We start from the raw sequence: 18,095 nt of genomic DNA, 5'->3' as shown, positions 1-18,095 counted from the left end.
CACACACACACACACACACACACACACACACACACACACACACACACACGCCAGACACACTCCATCCTCACCTTGCAGGGTGGGGTGGCCCTCCTGGTGGCTCTTGGCATGGTCAGGAGGCTCCTGTCATTTCCAGGCAGGGTGCCTACTGGCCTGTGAGCTCTGTCCATGCACCAAAATGGGGTCCTTTGTAGAGCGGTCTTGGGGGTCTTCTGCTGTAATGGGTAAAAACAGGGGCGAGTCAGTCCCCCTACCCATAACCACCTCGGGCATAGGTGATTTTCTGAATACATCGCTTCTGGGTTTTATCAGTACTGTGAAGGAGGCAGTGTGGAAATGAAAATTCCTCCCAAACTCCTATCCATGAATCACCAGCCCTGGAAGCCAGGGAGCTGTCATTCCCATCCGGCTGGCCGACTCAGGGAGAACTGTGTGAGGACGGAGCGGCTGGAGTGTGGCCTGGAGCATGGGGCCATGACCTCACATTTAATTCAGCCCAAGTGGGCAGGTCACCCTGTGAGTCTCCTTTTATTTTTGAAGATCTATATTTACCCAGCTTGGAGCTGGGCCATGTAGAAATCTCCGCCGCTCCTGTGCTTCTTAAAAAAGTTTTCAAACTTGGAAAAACAGAACCATGTCTTCCCTCCCTCCCTCTCCAGCTCCTCCTTTCTCCTAGACGCGTGCCCACGGTCCCCTGGGTTTCTAGGTGTGTTTGTTTTGCCAGCTGCATTTTTGGCAGCGTGGTGGGGAGGGCCGTACCCCAGGCTGGGCTGGTGACTTCAGTCCGCTGGGACAGTTTGGGCAGACCTGGCTTTTCCTCTTGCCCTGGGGGCTGTCGGAGAATTTTAGTCCTTTCCAGCCAGTGCCCACGGCTGGAATGCTGTAGCTAGAGTGACAGTGCCGTGTTTGGCATCATTTTTTCCCCTTCTTCTGCTAAGTTTAAAAAAGGAATCCCTGAGTGGTGCAGATGGTTAAGCTCTGGGCTACTAACCAAAAGGTTGGTGGTTTGAACCCACGTGGAGTCGCCTTGGAAGAAAGGCCTGGTGTCTGCTTCTGAAAGGTCACAGCCTTGAAATGGAGCACAGTTCTACTCTGCAACACACGGGTTTACCCTGAGTTGGAATCAACTCGATGACAACTGGTTTGGTTTTTTGGTTTAAGTTTAAAAAGTCCCTGGGGTTAGAGGGAGCAATTTATGTCCACAAAATATTTGAACACCATTCATCCAAGCGTAGAGACCTAGGGGCTCAGGAAGCAGTGGATGGAAAATGGATGAACTTGGGCTAAGGGGTGTGTGCAGTTGATACTCAGGGTTGTGGACCAAGCAGTGCTCCAGGTCCTCTGCCCCCATGGGACTTCAGGCTTCCCCTTACCTCTGTGCAGACTGCATTGAAGCCACTCCTTGTTTACTTCCAACAGAAGTGCACCTCTCTGGAAAGTTCCGTGACTATGGGGTGACGGTGCCCTGCAGCACAGATTTTCGGGGACGCTTCCTCTCCCATGTGGTGTCCAACCCAGCAGCAGTCTCTGCAAAAAGCACGGTGGTGGGTAGACCACCCGCACCACCATCACACTCCAGGCACCGCCGGGTGGCTCGCAGTCCCCTGCACCCCAATGGAGAGAGCCTGCAGCCTGGCAGGGTGGGACGCCACTCCCTCTACTTCAACGTCACTGTATTTGGGAAGGAACTACATCTGCACCTGCGGCCCAACCGGAGACTGGTGGTGCCGGGAGCCTCCGTGGAGTGGCAGGAGGACTTCTGGGAGCTGTCGCGGCAGCCCTTATGGCAGGAGTGCGTCTACACCGGCGGTGTCACAGGCATGCCGGGGGCAGCTGTTGCCATCAGCAACTGCGATGGATTGGTAAGGGACGAGCCGCTCGTCAAGCTGTGTTCCCCGCACCCCCCCCCCACACCCCCACCCCTGCCCAGGCCTGGCCAGCTGAGTCAGGCCGACGTGGTTTTCTCCTTGGCTGCCCTGTGTTTGGGATTCCTGTGGGTACGCTGCAGTCGGGGCCAAGTCACGGGCTGCGCTGCCTTCCAGAGAGAGGCCCGCACACTCAGCCCGATGTCAAGTGGCTGAGCTGGGATGGTTCCTTTTTCTCGTCCATTCCCTCGTCATCCATGGGATCCATCTGGACCACAGCTTACCTGGCTGGGAACTTTGAGCCCAGACAAACCCAGGGGTTAGGAAGGCGGGCTCTGGTGACTGACTGCTGAGGTTGGAATCCTGCTGAGCCACTTGGTAGTTATGAGGACTTGGATAAGTTACTTAACCTCTCTGTGGTTTTTTCCTTTATGCACGAAATGAGGATTTATTTACTCACTCTGCACATATTTACTGCATGTATCCTGTGTGCCCAGCACTGTCCCAGGCCCTGGGGGATATGGTAGTGCCTGGGCAGATGCAGTCCCTGCCCGCATGGCGCTGCTGTGCTGGTGGGAATGATAGGAACTACCTCGCTGGCGGCGCGTCGGGGGTGGCTCGTGCCTGGCACGTGGTCAAGGCTCTGTCTGCATTAGCCACCGTTATTATTCTCACTGTTACTTCCTTCTTCTTCTCCTATGGATCTGCCTTCCCAAAGCCTGCGGGCTGGTTCTGACAGCTCTGATGTTCCCTTTCTTAGCACCTCTCATTCCTCCCAGGCTCTGGGAACACCCCCGGCCAGCTGGCTCCAGGCTGCAAACCAGAAAGCCGTGGAGTGAGTCCTCTTCGTCACCCTCAACTCACGTTAGGTCTCCTTCCCCTAGCTGCCTGTCCTCGGGGCAGTGGGGGTTAGGCCCTTGAGAGCCTGCGTGGCAGTCCCTGAGCCCCACTGGGCAGCTCTTCCCGTGGTTTCTACTTTGCCAATGACAGCAGGTATGAGCTAATGTTCCCCAAGAAAGAACCTGCTTGTCCTCTGCCATTCAGCTTTAAGAGGGGTGAGTCAGATGGGGAGGCTGATAAGGGGGGGGTCCTTCCTCACTGGCAGGGCTGGCAGAACTTCTCTCTGTCTTCCATTCTCAAGAGGTGTCTTGCTGAATATCGTGGCCGCCTTTGTTTAGGCCAGCGTTTCCCAACCCTTTTTTTCATTATCATCCCCCTAAGGAGGCTTTTGGGGGCACTGATTATTCAATGGTAGAATTTTTGCCTTCCATGCCAGAAACCTGGGTTCAATTCCCAGCCAGTACACCTCAAGTGTGGCCACCATCTGTCTGTCATTAGAGGCTTGTGTGTTACTATATGCTGAACAGGTTTCAGGGGAGCTTCCAGACTAAGACAGACTAGGAAGAAAGGCCTGGTGATCTACTTCTGAAAATCAGCCAGTGAAAACCCTATGGATCACAATGGTCCAATCCTCAACCAATCATGGGGAAGGCACAGGACTGGGCAGCGTTTCATTCTGTTGTACGTGGGGTCCCCATGAGTCTGGTGCTGACTTAACAGCAGCTAACAGGAACAACAAGGAGACTTTTTAGGCATTTTTTCCCTAATCATCCCTGCATCATGGCATTTTAATACTAGCACTCCAGTCTCTGCCTCTGTCATCACATGGCACTTTTCACTCTGTGTCTCTTCTCCTCTTTTTATAAGGACATCAGTCAGATTAGGTCCCACTCTGTTCCTCTATAACTTCAAGTTAACTAATAAAAATCAAAAACCCAATTTCCAAACAAGGATACATTCATACCTACAAGGGGTTAGGACTTCAGCATATCTTTTGGGGGGACACATTCAAGCCATAACACCTCTGCTTTGTAGTAAGTCAAGTTCCTGCCTCCCTAGCAGAGGGGAGACCCCACATGTAGTAGTTTTAACATCTACTTGGTTGGTTTTCCAGGACACGATGGGTACTCAGTAAATGGGAATGATAATGATTTTTGGTATCAGAGGTGGTCATATTTGAATTGGGCCTTGACGGATGAGTAGAAGTTTGCTGGAGGCAGAAGATGGGGAGTGACCTCTCCTAGTCAGAGGAAAGCTTGAGCAAGAGAGTGATGGTTGGACAGAGGACGGAGCACCCTGCCTGACGGGGTTGGGGAGTGGATCCCAGAAAATGTGCTGGGCAGATGGGCCTTGGTCTGACCTTGAAGGAAGGGGAGAGAGGGTGTGAGGCAGGGATGGACCAGCCTACTATAGGAAAAGAGGCTGGGCTGGGAGTTGGGAGATGTTTTGCATGGCTGTGTGACCCCGGGCAAGTTGCCCTCTCTCTCTGGGCCCCACTTGCCTCCTTGGTGCCTGGAGGAGGCTGGAATGGATGAGATCAGACCCCTTCCAGCTCTGATATTGGCACTTTCTGACCATGGGGCAGGCCTGGCTGGAAGGTTGAAGCCTGGCCTCTGTAAATGGACTCCTCCCTGCCCTGCAGGGTACTGGGGGCCTGCTGGCACCAGGCCTGGGCAAGTCTGCAGGTGCAGAGAGGATGGAGAACTTCCCTGTAAGACTTGGTCTGAACAAACCCCCCTGTGTGTGGACAAGTCATTGAGTCAGAATCGCCTCGATGGCAATGGGTTTTGGTTGGGTGTGGACAAGACTTGCTGCTACTTGGCTCTTTGCTGCTCTAGTGAGAAGTGCGGTGTCTAAACTGGAAGCTTTATCTTCGTATCCAACTGGAACCTGCAGTGGTGGGGAGAGACCATCATCCTCCGCTTCTGCGGTCTTGTACAGTCGCTCGCCCTTGGACCCCGGAGACCGATGCTGGGTAGGGTTGTGTGTAGTGTGGTAATTCAAGCCTAAGAGTGATCTCTCTTCCCACCCACTTTTCTGGAGAGCCTTGTGTGTGTCACAGCTGGTGGTGTTGGGAGGGAGAGTGAATTCCAGGAATGAGGAAGCCAGAGTCCCTGTCCTGGATGAGTTCCTAGGCTAACTGGGGTCCCAGACATGGAAGCAGACAGATTACAATCCTGTGAGGGGCAGCAGCAGCAGGACCTATTTATTTTGGTTAGGGCATCTAGGAAGGCTCCCTGAAGGAGGAGGCATTGGCTCAAGACTGTTCAAATATTATAAATATGAGAGAGAAGTTTTGGGTCCCTGGCCAGCAGAGAGAGTGACTGACCCAGGTAGGTCTGAGGATGTTTGGGGCAGGAAATAAGGGGTGTGAGGGAGGCCCAGTTCTACTCAAAATGTTTCCTGTGGGATCAGGGGCAGCTACTCTGGGATGCTATCAGGCCTGAGGGTCCCCAGATTGAGAAGCACCCCGATGGGCATCTTTTCACAGAGCCTTCCTTAGGGTGCCTGCCAGTCAATCCAGGGGTCCTCCCCATGCCCTGTGACCCCCAACCTCTGTGAGTGCCTGTGGGCAGGGAGGGCCTGTGTTTTCTTGGGTCTCCTTCAGACGCTTTGTCAGTGTTTGTGGCTCTGGATTCCTGGGAGGAACGTGGGGACCTGAGGTGGGGGCCAGTTCTTTGTGGGTCCTAGAGGGAGTGTGGGGAGCAGGGTTCAGCAGAGAGGGGTCCCCACTCCCGGCTGAGGCCATGTGATCCCTCCTGCAGGTCTGCCTCTCGGTGTCCTGGCCTGCCAGTCCGTGCACTGGCGAGATCAAGGCTTGGACGCTCTGTGCTTCCCCCTTTGCTTCCAGAGCCTTTGTGAGTCACGGGCCTGGCGCGGGAGCAGCCACACGTGTAGGATTTGTCACCATCTGGTTCCTCTTTCCCCTCTGCAGATCCCACATTTTTGACGGGTTACATGAGCGGAGCCCTGGCAGGCTGCGTTGGAGATGGGGGGCTGGCCCCCAGGCCGGCGTCTTCCAGCGAGTCACGAACTCTCTCAGCTCCTTTTGTCTCTAAAAGAGATCACCTCAAAGGGGCTGGGGACTGACGGCTAAAGGGTGTGGGGTTTCTTTCTGGGGTGATGAAATGTTCTAAAATGGACTGTGGTGATGGTTATACAACCCTAAATATACTAAAAACCATGGAATGGTACACTGTCAGTGGGTGAATTGTATGGCATGTGAGTTAGATCTCAGTAAGCTGTCACCAAAAAATAAGAAACAAAACAAAAACCGGGATTGCAAAACCTTCTCGTGGGGTCGCTGTGGACGTTAATGGTGTTACATACATAAAGTGCCTGGCCTGCCTCAAGGTGCCGGTGAAAGGCATTGTGAGTATAACTCCGAGGAGGCAGTCTAAGCCATTGCTGTGGAGTCCATTCCGACTCACAGTGACCTTGCAGGACAGAGTAGGACTGCCCCATAGGGTTTCCAAGGCTGTAAATCATTATGGAAGCAGACTGCCACATCTTTCTCCCGTGGCGGATTCGAACCGTCAACACTTTCAGTTAGCAGCTGAGCGCTTAACCACTGCACCACCAGGGCTCCTTGGAGGCAGTCTAGGGTGGTAGAATGCATGGGGTTGTCGTTTTACTCTGGTACAGACCAGCTGTGTGACCTTCAGTAGTTTCTCGATCTCTCTGTAAGGAGAGGAGAAGAGCAACTGTCTAAGGTTGTCCTGAGGATTAAATGAGATAATAAAAAGTGCAGGATCTGGTATATGATGGGGCCTTAAAATGGGGGTTATTTCAGTGCTCGCTATTAGTAGTTAACAGTAGTGATAAATACTAAAAATAGTGTTAGAGTCCCTCACACTGTGCAAGTACGTACACCATTAGTGTCATTGCCTTGAGTTGTGTGTCCAGAAACTGAGGCCGCCTCTGGTTCCTAGGCTGGCCAAGCCCTGTACCCTTCTGCCCCGGTGGGTTTTTTGCAGAATGCTCGTGCATGGGAGAGTATCACCATTGGTCTGTAATATCCTCAGAAGTCTCCTAGGGCAGGGGAGTGCTGAGAAGTGCCAAGTGGAGCATCTGTAGGTCCCTGCCCCAGGCCAACCCGGGGCTATAGGGATGAAACTCACCCCTCCGTGCCCATACTTCAGGAGCCCACAGCTGAAAGAAGAGGTTGGCATGCTCGTGAGACAACACAGAACAGCACAGACCACACTAAACCTCAGTGCTCTGTGGGAACGCAGGGAAGCCTAATGAACTGTGGGTGGTCCTGGTGGCAGGCGCCAGGAAGGAGAGGTGCTGGGAGGAGAGGACATTTGGGCTGGGTTTTAAAAGAGCCATAGGATTTTTTCAAGCCAAGGGATAAAAATTATAGGCATTAATTTTTGTGTTTATTGTGGTTAAAATATATATAACAAAATTTGACATTTTATCCATTTTCCAGTGTACAGTTCAATGACATTAATTACACTCACGATGTTGTGCAACTATCGTCACCTCTGTCTAGGTCCAAAACTTTTTCATCACCTCAAACAGAAAACTCTGTTCCCATTAAGCAATACCTCTCCACTCTTCCCTCCCCCAGCCCCTGCTAACCACTAATTTACTTTGGCCTCTATGCATTTGCCTATTCTAGATAGTTCATCTAAGTGGCATCATACACTACTTGTCCCTTTGTGTCTGAGTTATTTCACTCAGCACAGTGTTTTCAAGGTTCATCCATGTTGTAACACGTCAGGACTTCACTTCTCTCTATGGTGGAATAATACCCATTGTATGGATATACTGCGTTTTGTTTAGCTATTCATCTGTTAGGAAACCCTGGTGGTGTAGTGGTTAAGAGCTATGGCTGCTAACCAAAAGGCTGGCAGTTCAAATCCACCAGGTGCTCCTTGGAAACTCTATGGGGCAGTTCTACTCTGTCCTATAGGGTCGTTATGAGTCAGAATCGACTCGATGGCAATGGGTTTGGTTTTTTTTTTTGTCTGTTAATGGATACTTGGGTTATTGTAAATAATACTGCAGTGAACATTGGTATACACGCATCTGTTTGAGTCCTTGCATTCAATTCTTTTGGGCATATGCTTAGGAGTGGAATTGCTAGGTCATATGTTAATTCCGCCTTTAAATTTTTGAGGAACCACCAAAATTGTTTTCCACAATGGCTGCACCATTTTATATTCCCCCCCAGCAATGCATGAGGGTTCCCATTTCTCTGCATTTTTGTGAAGACTTGTTATTTTCCTTTTTCTGAGAATAGCCGTGAAGTTGAGCATTTTTGCATGTGTTTATTTACATTTGTATATCTTCTTTGGAGAAATGCCTATTCAAGCCCATTTTTTGATTGGGTGGTTTGTCTTTTTGTTGTATGGCGTGCATTTTGCAGGGAGGAAAATTGTATACCTTTACAGGATTTAGGAATGGCAAGTCATCCCAGCTCTCTATGGGAGAGAGGGAGCAGTGAAAATGTAGTTGGGAAAATCTCTGCCTCACCAGGGAGCTTAGACTTGCTCTGGGGCCCTAGGGAGCCGTGGGAGGTTTGTAAGCAGGAGTCACATGAGTATGTTTGGAAAAGGTGCTAATCTTTCCAGCTGAGATGCTGGTGCAGTGCTGGTGTGGGTTGATTTGCCTGTGGCTCATTGGTATCCTTATGCCAAATGCATGCGCTTGACCCGAGGGCTGCTCCTTGGTGTCTGAGAAGTGAGTGTGCTCTCCTGGCTGTCCTGGTGGCCCCTTGGGAAGCCTCCAGCTCTGTCCCACTTTCCACTCCTGACTTGGGGATCTGGAGTATGCAGGCCGGAAGTCTCGGCTGTGACTGTGTCCCCACCTAGCCACCCAGCCGGTCTTTCCACATTCATCTTGGCCTGTGGGCCATCTGCCCTCATGCCTCTGGGAGGAGGGGATGCCCTGGAGCCCCGTGTCTGACCCCAAGCTGTGCAGGCGTCACCACCCTGCCCCACCTACCTTTCTGGCCTCATTACCGACCTCTCCTTGCAGATGCGCTGCCCCAGCCAGACTGGTCGACTCCCTCCCCACCCTCCAGGCTTTGCTCCTGCTGGTCATTCCTCCCACGTTCCCTTCTCTTACCTCACTTGTGGAGACGCATCTCCCATCTCTACCACCTGGCTGCTAGAGATCAGACTGTGCCATCAATGTTTGCATTTCTCTGAGCACCAAGCACAGGGCTAGTGCTTTAGTTCGCGGAGACCAGAAGTCCAAACTCAACATGTCAGCAGGGCTGTGCTTCCCCTGAAGGCTCTAAGGGAACATCCTTCTGGTAGACCAGGCAGTTGATGGTTCGTAGCTGCAGCACTACAATCTCTGCCTCCGTCTTCACGTGGCCGTCTTGCCTGCGTGTCTGTCTCTCTGTGTCTCTTCTCCTTTTCTTAAAGGACACAGTCGTATTGAATCAGGTCCCCCCTACTCCAGTATGGCTGCACTGAACCAGTTACATCTGCAAAGACCTGATGTCCAAAGAAGGTGACGCTCACAGGTGCCTGGGATTCAAACGTCAGCGTATCTTTTTAGGAGTCAAAATTCAGCCCATAACACGAGAAAGCGAAGAGGGCCATTAATAGTAGGGAGAGGTGGGTGTTGTGGCAAACTGGGGAGAACATGCTTTATGGAAATGTAGTTCTAGTCTAGTGTTGCAAGATTTTTAAATTTTTTAAGGAGAGATCAGAAATATGGATTTGTAAGTAAAGTGTTACAAGTTGTAAAACAGTGTAGGGACCAACCACAGCATAGCTATTAGCAGTATGTGTAGGGGATGAGAGTGTGACCCCTGGATCCAGACCATCTGGGTTGAAATCCCAGCTCTGCCTTTAACATGCTGTGTAACCTTGGGCAATTACCTAACCTCTCTGTGCCTCAGTTTCCTCATCTTTAAAATGAGGCTAGTCATAGAATTCACCTCACAGAGTTGACATGTATATAAAGGGCTTACACAGTACTCAGTACACTTCAACCGTTGCTATTAAATGGTGTAGATTTATTGGCTGTGTTGCTGAGTTTGAGGAGATGTGTGGCAGGAAAGAAGAGAAAGTCAAGAGAACCCTGTTGGTCTGACGGCCACCCCTCTTTTCTGTGCATCTTTCCCTGTCTGTCTCCAGCTTGTGTGTATGTGTGTGTGTGGTATGTGTGTGTGTCTGTCTGACCCTTTCACGCACAGAGGCAGACTGGCAGGTGGTTACCTCCACCCCAGGGAGCACAGGGCACTCACACTTCTGCACAGAAACACACCTCCACCCTCCCCCACCCCATCCTTCTCACACCCTGGACAGACACCCTCACACACACGCCAGACACAATCCACCCTCACCTTGCAGGGTGGGGTGGCCCTCCTGGTGGCTCTCGGCACGAGGTCTTCAGCTGGCAGGCAGAGCCTATCCTGGTGAGGGCTGGGTTAGGGGTCCCAACCTCACCCAACCCTGCCAGTTTTTCTGAGGGTGCAGCTCGCTCCTTGCCACAGTTTTCATTCTTGCCTGAACATTTTCGCTGGCAGTTCTGGAAAGGCAGGGTCTAAGGCTTGGTCCCTGTGTGTCCCTAAGCCCCTGGCATGGGCCTGACCAGGGCAGGCTCTCAGTGATACTGGGTGCACTGACCGGGAGGGGAAACGGGGGGGGTCTCGCTCTTGGAAGGGATGTAAAGCACACATCTGGATCTTTTCACCCCAGTAGCTGAAGAGGGACATCACATCTGTCACTCTCCTCTTGGCCAGAGATGACAGCTGGCTCATGCACACCCAAGGGGCCCCTCCTGTGCCCTGGCAGGCCTTGCAGATCAGCTGTGGCCCGGGGGCGAGGACGTGAGGCCTGCTTGCCTCCCTGCCCACAGCACTCCCTTCACAGGCACGTTTCTCTCTCTGTGGGTGTGACCCGGTTTCTCATGTTTGCTGTTCACATAACCCAGTTCCCTGAGAAACATGGCTCAAGACTCTTTCTGGGCCTACTTTGTAAAACTTATGCTTGTAGAGTGAAAATAAGGAATTGTCTATTTGGGGAGGAAGGGAGAGTACCATGACCCAAGGTGACCTGCCAGGGTGACCGCGGGTGTTCAGCGGGGAAAGTGGCCTGTAGCTCCCTCTTGTTCTTTGTACAGTGCTTCTTCTATGGCCACTCCTTGATTGTGGGGGTTGTGAGGGCCTGGGGGCCATAGGCAGGGACATTGGTCAGGACAGGGTACCCTGACCGCAGCCAGATCCCAGGAGGCTGGCAGCCAGGTTTCCCGGGGGAGACAGGCAGATGGGGAAAGGGTTCTGCACTTGCCCCCTTGGTAACTGAGTGGCTGTATCAGTCGTTCATTGCTGTGTAACAAACCAGCCTGAAACTGAGGATCTTAAAACAACAACGGTTTATTCTTTCTCACGATTCTGTGGTTTGGCCTGGTGGTTCCTGGTGGCTCCTTGTTCCGCTGGAGGGTTGGCTGGCCTGGCAGGTCCAAGCTGGTTTCATTCACATGTCTGGCAGTTGGTGCTGGCTGTTGGCTGGGCAGCCTCCGTTTTCCTCCACGTGGCCTCTCATCCTCCAATAGGTAAGACAGGCTTCTTTCACTATAGTCTCAGGGTAACATTCCAAGAGGGCAAAGGTAGAAGCTGCAAGGCCTCTTAAGGCCTAGCCTTGGAAGTTGCATAACGTCACTTCTGCCATATTCTATTGGTCAAAGCAAGTCACGAGGCCAGATTAGGTTTTTCAAGAGTGGGGAGATGGACTCTACCTCTTGATGGGAGTATTGGCAGAGTCTCTGCAAAGAAGCATGCGTACAGGGACCGGAGGAATTGCTGCAGTCATCTTGGCAAACAGTCTGCCATTTTGACCCTTAGGCAAGTGACTTGACCTCTGGGAACCTCAATTTCCTCATCTGTAAAGTAGGTGTGCCTACCCTGTGGTTTTGTTGGTTAGAAAGCATGTACTTAAAATGCTGTCAGAGTGCCTGGAACAATAATGGTAACTTTTAATATTATTGCTGATCTGTTGAAATAAATAAGGAAACTGAGCGTGACCCAGAGTAGGTTTGTTTCCAGACCCTGGATGTCCTTTCCAGCGCTCTCACTCTTGCTTCCTAGAAGGCCTCATCCTGTCTGTGCCTCTTTCTGTCTGAGTGGAGTCCAGGGTCTGGGTCCCGGCTGGTTTTCCAGTCCCCAGGACAGTCTGGTCTTAAAGGGTTCCACCTCCCTAGTCTCCTCCCAGCCCCGCTTCGCTGTCTGCCCTGGATTCAAGGCTAATTTATGATATGGAATAAAAGTCAGCCAGTCCCTCACTGCTCTGCCCCTGGAGCAGGGCCTTCCATTCCAGCAAGGGCTGCTTTTGGGGCTGGTTTTATTGTTTTTCCTCTGCATCTTCAGGCTGGAGGGAGGCAGCTTCTGGGCTGCCCTGAGGCTGGTGATTTGGTCGGAGCTCTGCTTGCCTTTCCATATGCCTTGCAGACCCTGTGTGGTGGAGACCCAGTGGTGGGCTGTTGGTGAGGACCCAGGGGATTTCCGCGTTCCTTGGCCTCTGCAGTGGAAAGTTCCCAAACCATCTCCAGACGCAGCATTCCGTTTTCTTAATGTGGGCCTGGCCCTGCCTGCAGAGCCCTAAGAAATAATAATAATAACGATGTGATGATAATGATAATATTTACAGGCTACCTCACCCCTGGCAGTCCACAGAGCTCCCTGTCAACGCAAACCCAGCATCTTCACATCATCCTCGTGTTATGAAAACCTCCTGTCCCGAATGTCAGTTCAGCAGCATTTCAACAATTCATCCTGCCTTTGGTCTCAGTTGTAGACAGATGTGGTGGGAAGAAACTTCAGGGGCCTCTAGGCCTCCTCTTCATTTTTTGCATGAGGAAACCGAGGCTCAGGGAGAGAAAGAGATTCACCCAGGGTCACATAGCAGGTGACTGTCCAAGTCCATTGGAGGGGGGGGGGTCCAAGGTCTCTGATGCCCAGTCCAGGGCTTTTCCCACGATCCCACGTGGCCTCTCCAGAGGCAGTGGTAAAGGATCAAGTATATGTGAAATGGAGGAGTCCGTCGGTAGTGCAAATGGTTAACATGCTCAGCTGTTAACCGAAAGGTTGGCGCTTTGAATCCACCCAGTGGCACCTCAGAAGAAAGGCCTGGTGATCTACTTCTGAAAAATCAACCACTGAAGAACCTGTGGAGCAGTTCTACTCTAACCCATGTGGGATTGGAGTCAACTCCATGGCAATTTTTTTTTTTTTTCTTTAATGTGTGAAGTAGGAACTCAGGTCACAAACCACATGATGACCAGTGAAACATGGTAGCCATAACAACAGTTTCCGAGTGATAGATGCTAAAAGCAATTGGTCCAATGCTTGCCCTCTGTGTGTGTGTGTGTTTGTGTGTGTGTATATGTGTATGTGTGTTTGTGGTCTTTTGGGAGTTCTTGGGCCTAGGTACTTAATTAGAGCTGTTTACATAGCCCCCATGGTATTTCCAAAGACTGGAAGGAGGGAGGATGATGAGGTGGGGCTGCTCAATTTTCACATGTCATTCTCATCCCTAAAACTTGGAAGGCAGCTAAGAAAAAACAAATGCAGTTAGTGGGATTTGAAACTTAGAGGGAACCTTTTGGCATGTTTTGGCCCAAGTCACCATTGCCGCTGCCTTTTCCATTTTCAAAATATTTGAGGGGGAGTAGGGTGCTGTTATGTACACATGACTTGTCATGGAACATTAAAAAGAAAAAACCCTGCAGTCTAATTTTCTTCTGCCTTCAGTAACATGGCTGACAGGGCAACAGAAGGGGTCCCTTTTAGATACACGGCTGAAGGTGAGGTGGTTTGTCAGGACGTGGTGAAGCCTCAGTGAAACCCTGTTTAAGTGTGTTGCCTGAAGCCCTTTGTCAGCCTTTACTTTTCAGTCAACTAAATATTTATGTCTTTGATCTGCCCAGAAAAGTCGCATCCCCCCCAGGCCACTGTAGCCCGCAGCCCAGGTTCATTTCAGCCCCTCAAGGCTGACGGGAGCCTGTGCTCTGAATTGGCTCCTCCGGCCCAAAGTGGCCTGTGTTCATAGCCTGGCAAACTGCTGGCCTGGACCTGCTGAGACTTTGATACTTTATCACCTCATAATTCATGTTCCCTAGATGGGAAGACTTTGGATAAAATAAGCTGCCCCTAATCTTTGGCCACATTCTATTGGAAAACAAATCTCTCGTTAAGGGTGATATACCCAAGGGAGTTCACACTGGAGGTTTTACCCAAAGGATATTGATCTAAGGCAGTTTCATTCTGAAGGCGGGCCCCATGCTAGGAGCAGTACTTGCCCTCCTGAAGCTAATGTCTAGAAGAGGGACAGACAGACATATCTGGATGGGGAGTCCCTGTAAGCAGGGAGGAGAGAGCAACGCTGGCGGTCTGAGCTGGGCCTGAAGGGCTTCCTGTGGAGTTCACAGCAGAAGCAAAGGTGTGGAGCATGTGAACACATGGGGCCTGTGGGTGGAGCAGGCACAGGGTGGAGGTTTTGTTGCTAGTTCTCTTAGTTATCTAGGGCGGCCATAAGAAAACACCACAAAGCAGATGGCTTTAAAGAATAGAAATTTATTTTCTCACAGTTCTGAGGCTAGAAGTCTGTGTCAGGGTATCAGTCATGTCGATTCCATCTGAGGGCTCTGAGGGAGATACCCTTCCATGCCACTCTCCTAGCTTCTGGTGACTGCCGGGGATCCTTGGCGTTCTTCACCTTGTAGGTGCATCTTCACATGGCATCTTCCCCTATGTCTATATCTGTGCCTGTTCTCCTCTGTTATAAGGACACCTCAGATAAGATTAGGACCCACCCTTCTCTAGTATGACCTCATGCTAACCTAACTGATAACATCTCAAAGACCTTATTTCCAAACATGGTCACATTCCTTTGCTGCTTATAGATGTATATCCATATGGTGTCTTCCTCCTTTGCATGATTGTCTCCCTCTCTGTTCTCCCTTTTTATAGAACACTACTCAGAGGGATTAGGACTAGGACCCACCCTACTCTGATATGACTTAACAGATAATATCTACAAAGAAAGACTTGATTTCCCCAAACAGGGTCACAGTCACAGGTCCAAGAGTTAGGACTTCAGTATATCTTTTTGAGGGATATAATTCAATCTATAACCCTGGTAATTCCCCAAACAAGGCTTAACAAGAGTAACAAGTGTTGGGATGGTCGGAGCACCCCCTCTCTCCTAGATTATGGTAATGGCCTTCCTGACTGATATCCCTGCTTCCATCATTGCCCCCTGCAGTCTGTTCTCCAAAAGCAGCCAGAGCTGTTGTTGTGAGCTGCTGTTGAGTTGGCCCCAACTCATGGCAACCCCATGCACAACAGAACGAAAACCTGCCTGATCCTGTGCCATCCCCATGATTGGCTGGGGATCAGACTTTGTGATACATAGGGTTTTCATTGGCTGATTTTCACAAGTAGATCACCATGCCTTTCTTCCTAGTCTTTCTTAGTCTGGAAGCTGTGCTAAAACTTGTTCAGCATCATAACAACTTGCGAACCTTTCTGGCAGAGTGGCTGGTGAGTTTGAACCACTGACCTTTTGGTTAGCAGCTGAGCACTTAACCACTGCGCCATCAGGTCACCTTGTTTGAAGCAAAATGGCAGAGACATACGTGAACGTGTGTGAATGGGAACCTGGTGAATGGGCCCCGAGTCCTGGAATGTGGGCATTTTTGTTGCTAGTAACTAACACGGCTTAACACAAACAAACCTCGGTGGAGGTTCAGAGTTCTGAGAAATCTAGAAAACTCGCTAATGGAGCTGGTCCCTCGGCAGGATGAAGAGTGGCAGTGTGCCACACTGGATGGGGCTTGGCAGTAAATGGGGTTTGCTCTGCTCCTCCACTTTTTGCAGAGGAGGGAAGTGATGCATGGAGGGCGAGTGTCTTAGGGCACTAGAGCTGCACCCAGCACAGGGGTTCAGGTGTCTGGGTCCCCAGCTTTTTCTGTTCTGTTGTGCTCCCCCTCACTTCTGAAGGGAATCCTCCTGTCCCTCCACATACTTCATTTACCTCTCGATACAGATCTGCCATGTGTGTTAGACCCCATGACGACGAGCATCTTACTGCATGATCTTATTTAAAGAAGGCATGGTTGAAAACCAAGTCAGCACTCCCGGACTCAGCCGATTAGGGATTGTGTGAAGTGATCTCTGCAGGAGGGAGACCCTGCTGGATCACTCCCTTTGGCGCCCTCTCTTGGACTGCCCTCCGCTGTTGGGGGTGGGGGACTAGAGGCCCCTCTTCCCTGGTTCGCCCCTGCTGTCAGCTCAACCTTACGTCTGAGCACTTGGATTCCGACTGCAGGGCCTTCCTTGATGCAGGGAGCTGCTCCTCAGTGCAAGGCCTGGCAGCCTACATGGCCTTCTGGCTGCTTCCTGTCTCCTTGTCCCGAAGCCACTGGCCTCTGCCAGGACTTGGGGCCAAGCAGGGCCAGATGATGCTCCTGGCCCTGAGCTTGGTGGGCCAGGCTGGTGACAGAGGGGAAGCCTTCGGAGCACATGGCTCTGGGCACTGGGGAGTGGAAACGGGGGTGTCTTCAGGCCTGGCAAGGGCTGCCCTGGACTCTGGCTGGGTTCCAGGGTGGGGGCTTACAGCAGAAGAACATCCCTGAGCACTTGCAGTGTGAGGCCCTGCCTATCTCTGGGCCAGGACCCCTGCCACTGGGGGTTGGGAGCAGGTAAGTAGAAATAAAAAGCAAGCACCCTTTTTTGGGGGTCCCTGGGTGGTGCAGAAACCCTGGTGGCATAGTGGTTAAGAGCTATGGCTGCTAACCAAAAGGTTGGCAGTTCGAATCCACCAGCCACTCCTTGGAAACCCTATTGGGCAGTTTTACTCTGTCCCGTAGGGTCGCTATGAGCTGGAATCAACTCGACAGCAATGGGTTCTGGGTGGTGCAAATGGTTAACCCACTCAGCTGCTAACTGGAATGTTGAAAGTTTGAGTCCATCCAGAGGCATCTCAGAAGAAAGGCCTGGCGATCTCCTGAAAAATAAGCCATTGGAAAATCTATGGAGCACAGTTCTACTCTGACACACTTGGGGCCACCATGAGTTGGAATCGACTCAATGGCAAATTATTATTATTTTTTACTCTTCTTTTAAGGACATTTACCAAGCTTTTGAAGACCTAAGCAACTCTGTTCTCCATGGTGCCAGAGGACAGAAGTAATCAATCACTGCCGGCATCAGCATCACCGTACAGCTCATACTAATAATTGTCCCCCTCTGCACTGTTGACTCCCCAGCTGGGTTGACATCACTGATTTGCCATTGGCTGCCCAGCAGACCATGCCCCATACTGTACTGGGATGGTTTTGGCAAATCACAGTGGAGTTGCAGCTGGTGGGGCAGGAGGTGTTTGGGTTGTAAGACAGCACATAGGGTGCAGATCCCATGTGGTCCAGATGATCCTTGGTTTTGCTCCGCCCACCAGATGCGCTTGACGCAAGAGGTGGGCAGTAACCCAGCCTGACTCTATCCTCCTCCCCTTGCTCAGGGTATGCACTATTGTTCTCTCCTTTCCTCTCTCTCTTATGCATTTCCTGCATTATGACTAACAAATTCAGGTTAGACACCCCTATGCTGCTACTACTCTGTATGCAAAAACATGAGTGGATCATTTAAACATTCCTTTTAGTACCATTCCATTGCTTCACAGCGTCCAGAGTTTAGATCCGTGGTCCTCAGCCCTGGCTGCACATTTGAATCCCCTGGGCAGCTTTGAGAAAATACTGATGCTCAGGCCCCACCCACTGAGATTCTGATTTCATTGGTCTGGGGTGTGGCCTGGGCGTCAGGAGTTTTGGAAATTCCCCAGGTGATTTTAATGTGCATCTCAGGGTGAGGACCACTTTTGTGTCCTCTTGGAAAAGTCTCCTGTGTGTTTGACAGAGAAGTTGGGGTGAAGCAGGTAAGCTCAGCCGAAGAAGGGAGGAAGGGAGAACACCGCCACTCAAAGGCCCCGAGATGGGCATTTCTTGTTCATTATTTCATTGAATCCTCTCAACAATCCTTTGGTTTCAGAGGTGGAAACTGAGGCTAAGAGAGGGCAGGTGACTTGCCTGATCCCGCACCTGGGAAGGGCCTGGCTGGGAAGGAACCCGTGTGCAGCTTCTTCTCCCTCACCAGATGGCAGGAAGTTGGGTGACAGAAAAGGAGAGCTGCATTGAGTTTGTTTCTCTCCTTTTTAAATTTTATTTTAGGGGAGGAAGGTTATACAGTGATTACCTGCTCATTGTAGTATTGCATGTGTTATGGATTGAATTGTGTCCCCTAAAAATCTGTGTCAGTTTGGCTAGGCCGAGTTCCCAGTATGGTGTGATTGTCCACCATTTTGTCATCTGATGTGATTTTCCTATGTGTTGTAAATCCTACCTCTATGATGTTAATGAGGCAGGATT

At 51.0% G+C, this 18,095-nt stretch overlaps 1 protein-coding gene across 1 annotated transcript in view; it reads left to right on the top strand.

Moving 5' to 3' along the window:
• The window catches only part of ADAMTS14 (ADAM metallopeptidase with thrombospondin type 1 motif 14), a 106,759-nt gene that overhangs the window by 4,905 nt on the left and 83,759 nt on the right, over positions 1 to 18,095 (top strand). Inside the window, 1 exon segment of the mRNA XM_012557502.1 lies at positions 1,384 to 1,862. Coding sequence (XP_012412956.1) covers positions 1,384 to 1,862 — 479 coding nt within the window.

Source organism: Trichechus manatus, unplaced genomic scaffold (genome assembly GCF_000243295.1).
Source record: "Trichechus manatus latirostris isolate Lorelei unplaced genomic scaffold, TriManLat1.0 scaffold00106, whole genome shotgun sequence".
NCBI classification, from domain to species: domain Eukaryota; kingdom Metazoa; phylum Chordata; class Mammalia; order Sirenia; family Trichechidae; genus Trichechus; species Trichechus manatus.
Note: the sequence above shows the minus strand (reverse complement) of the source record. Positions and strands in the feature narration are given on the sequence as shown.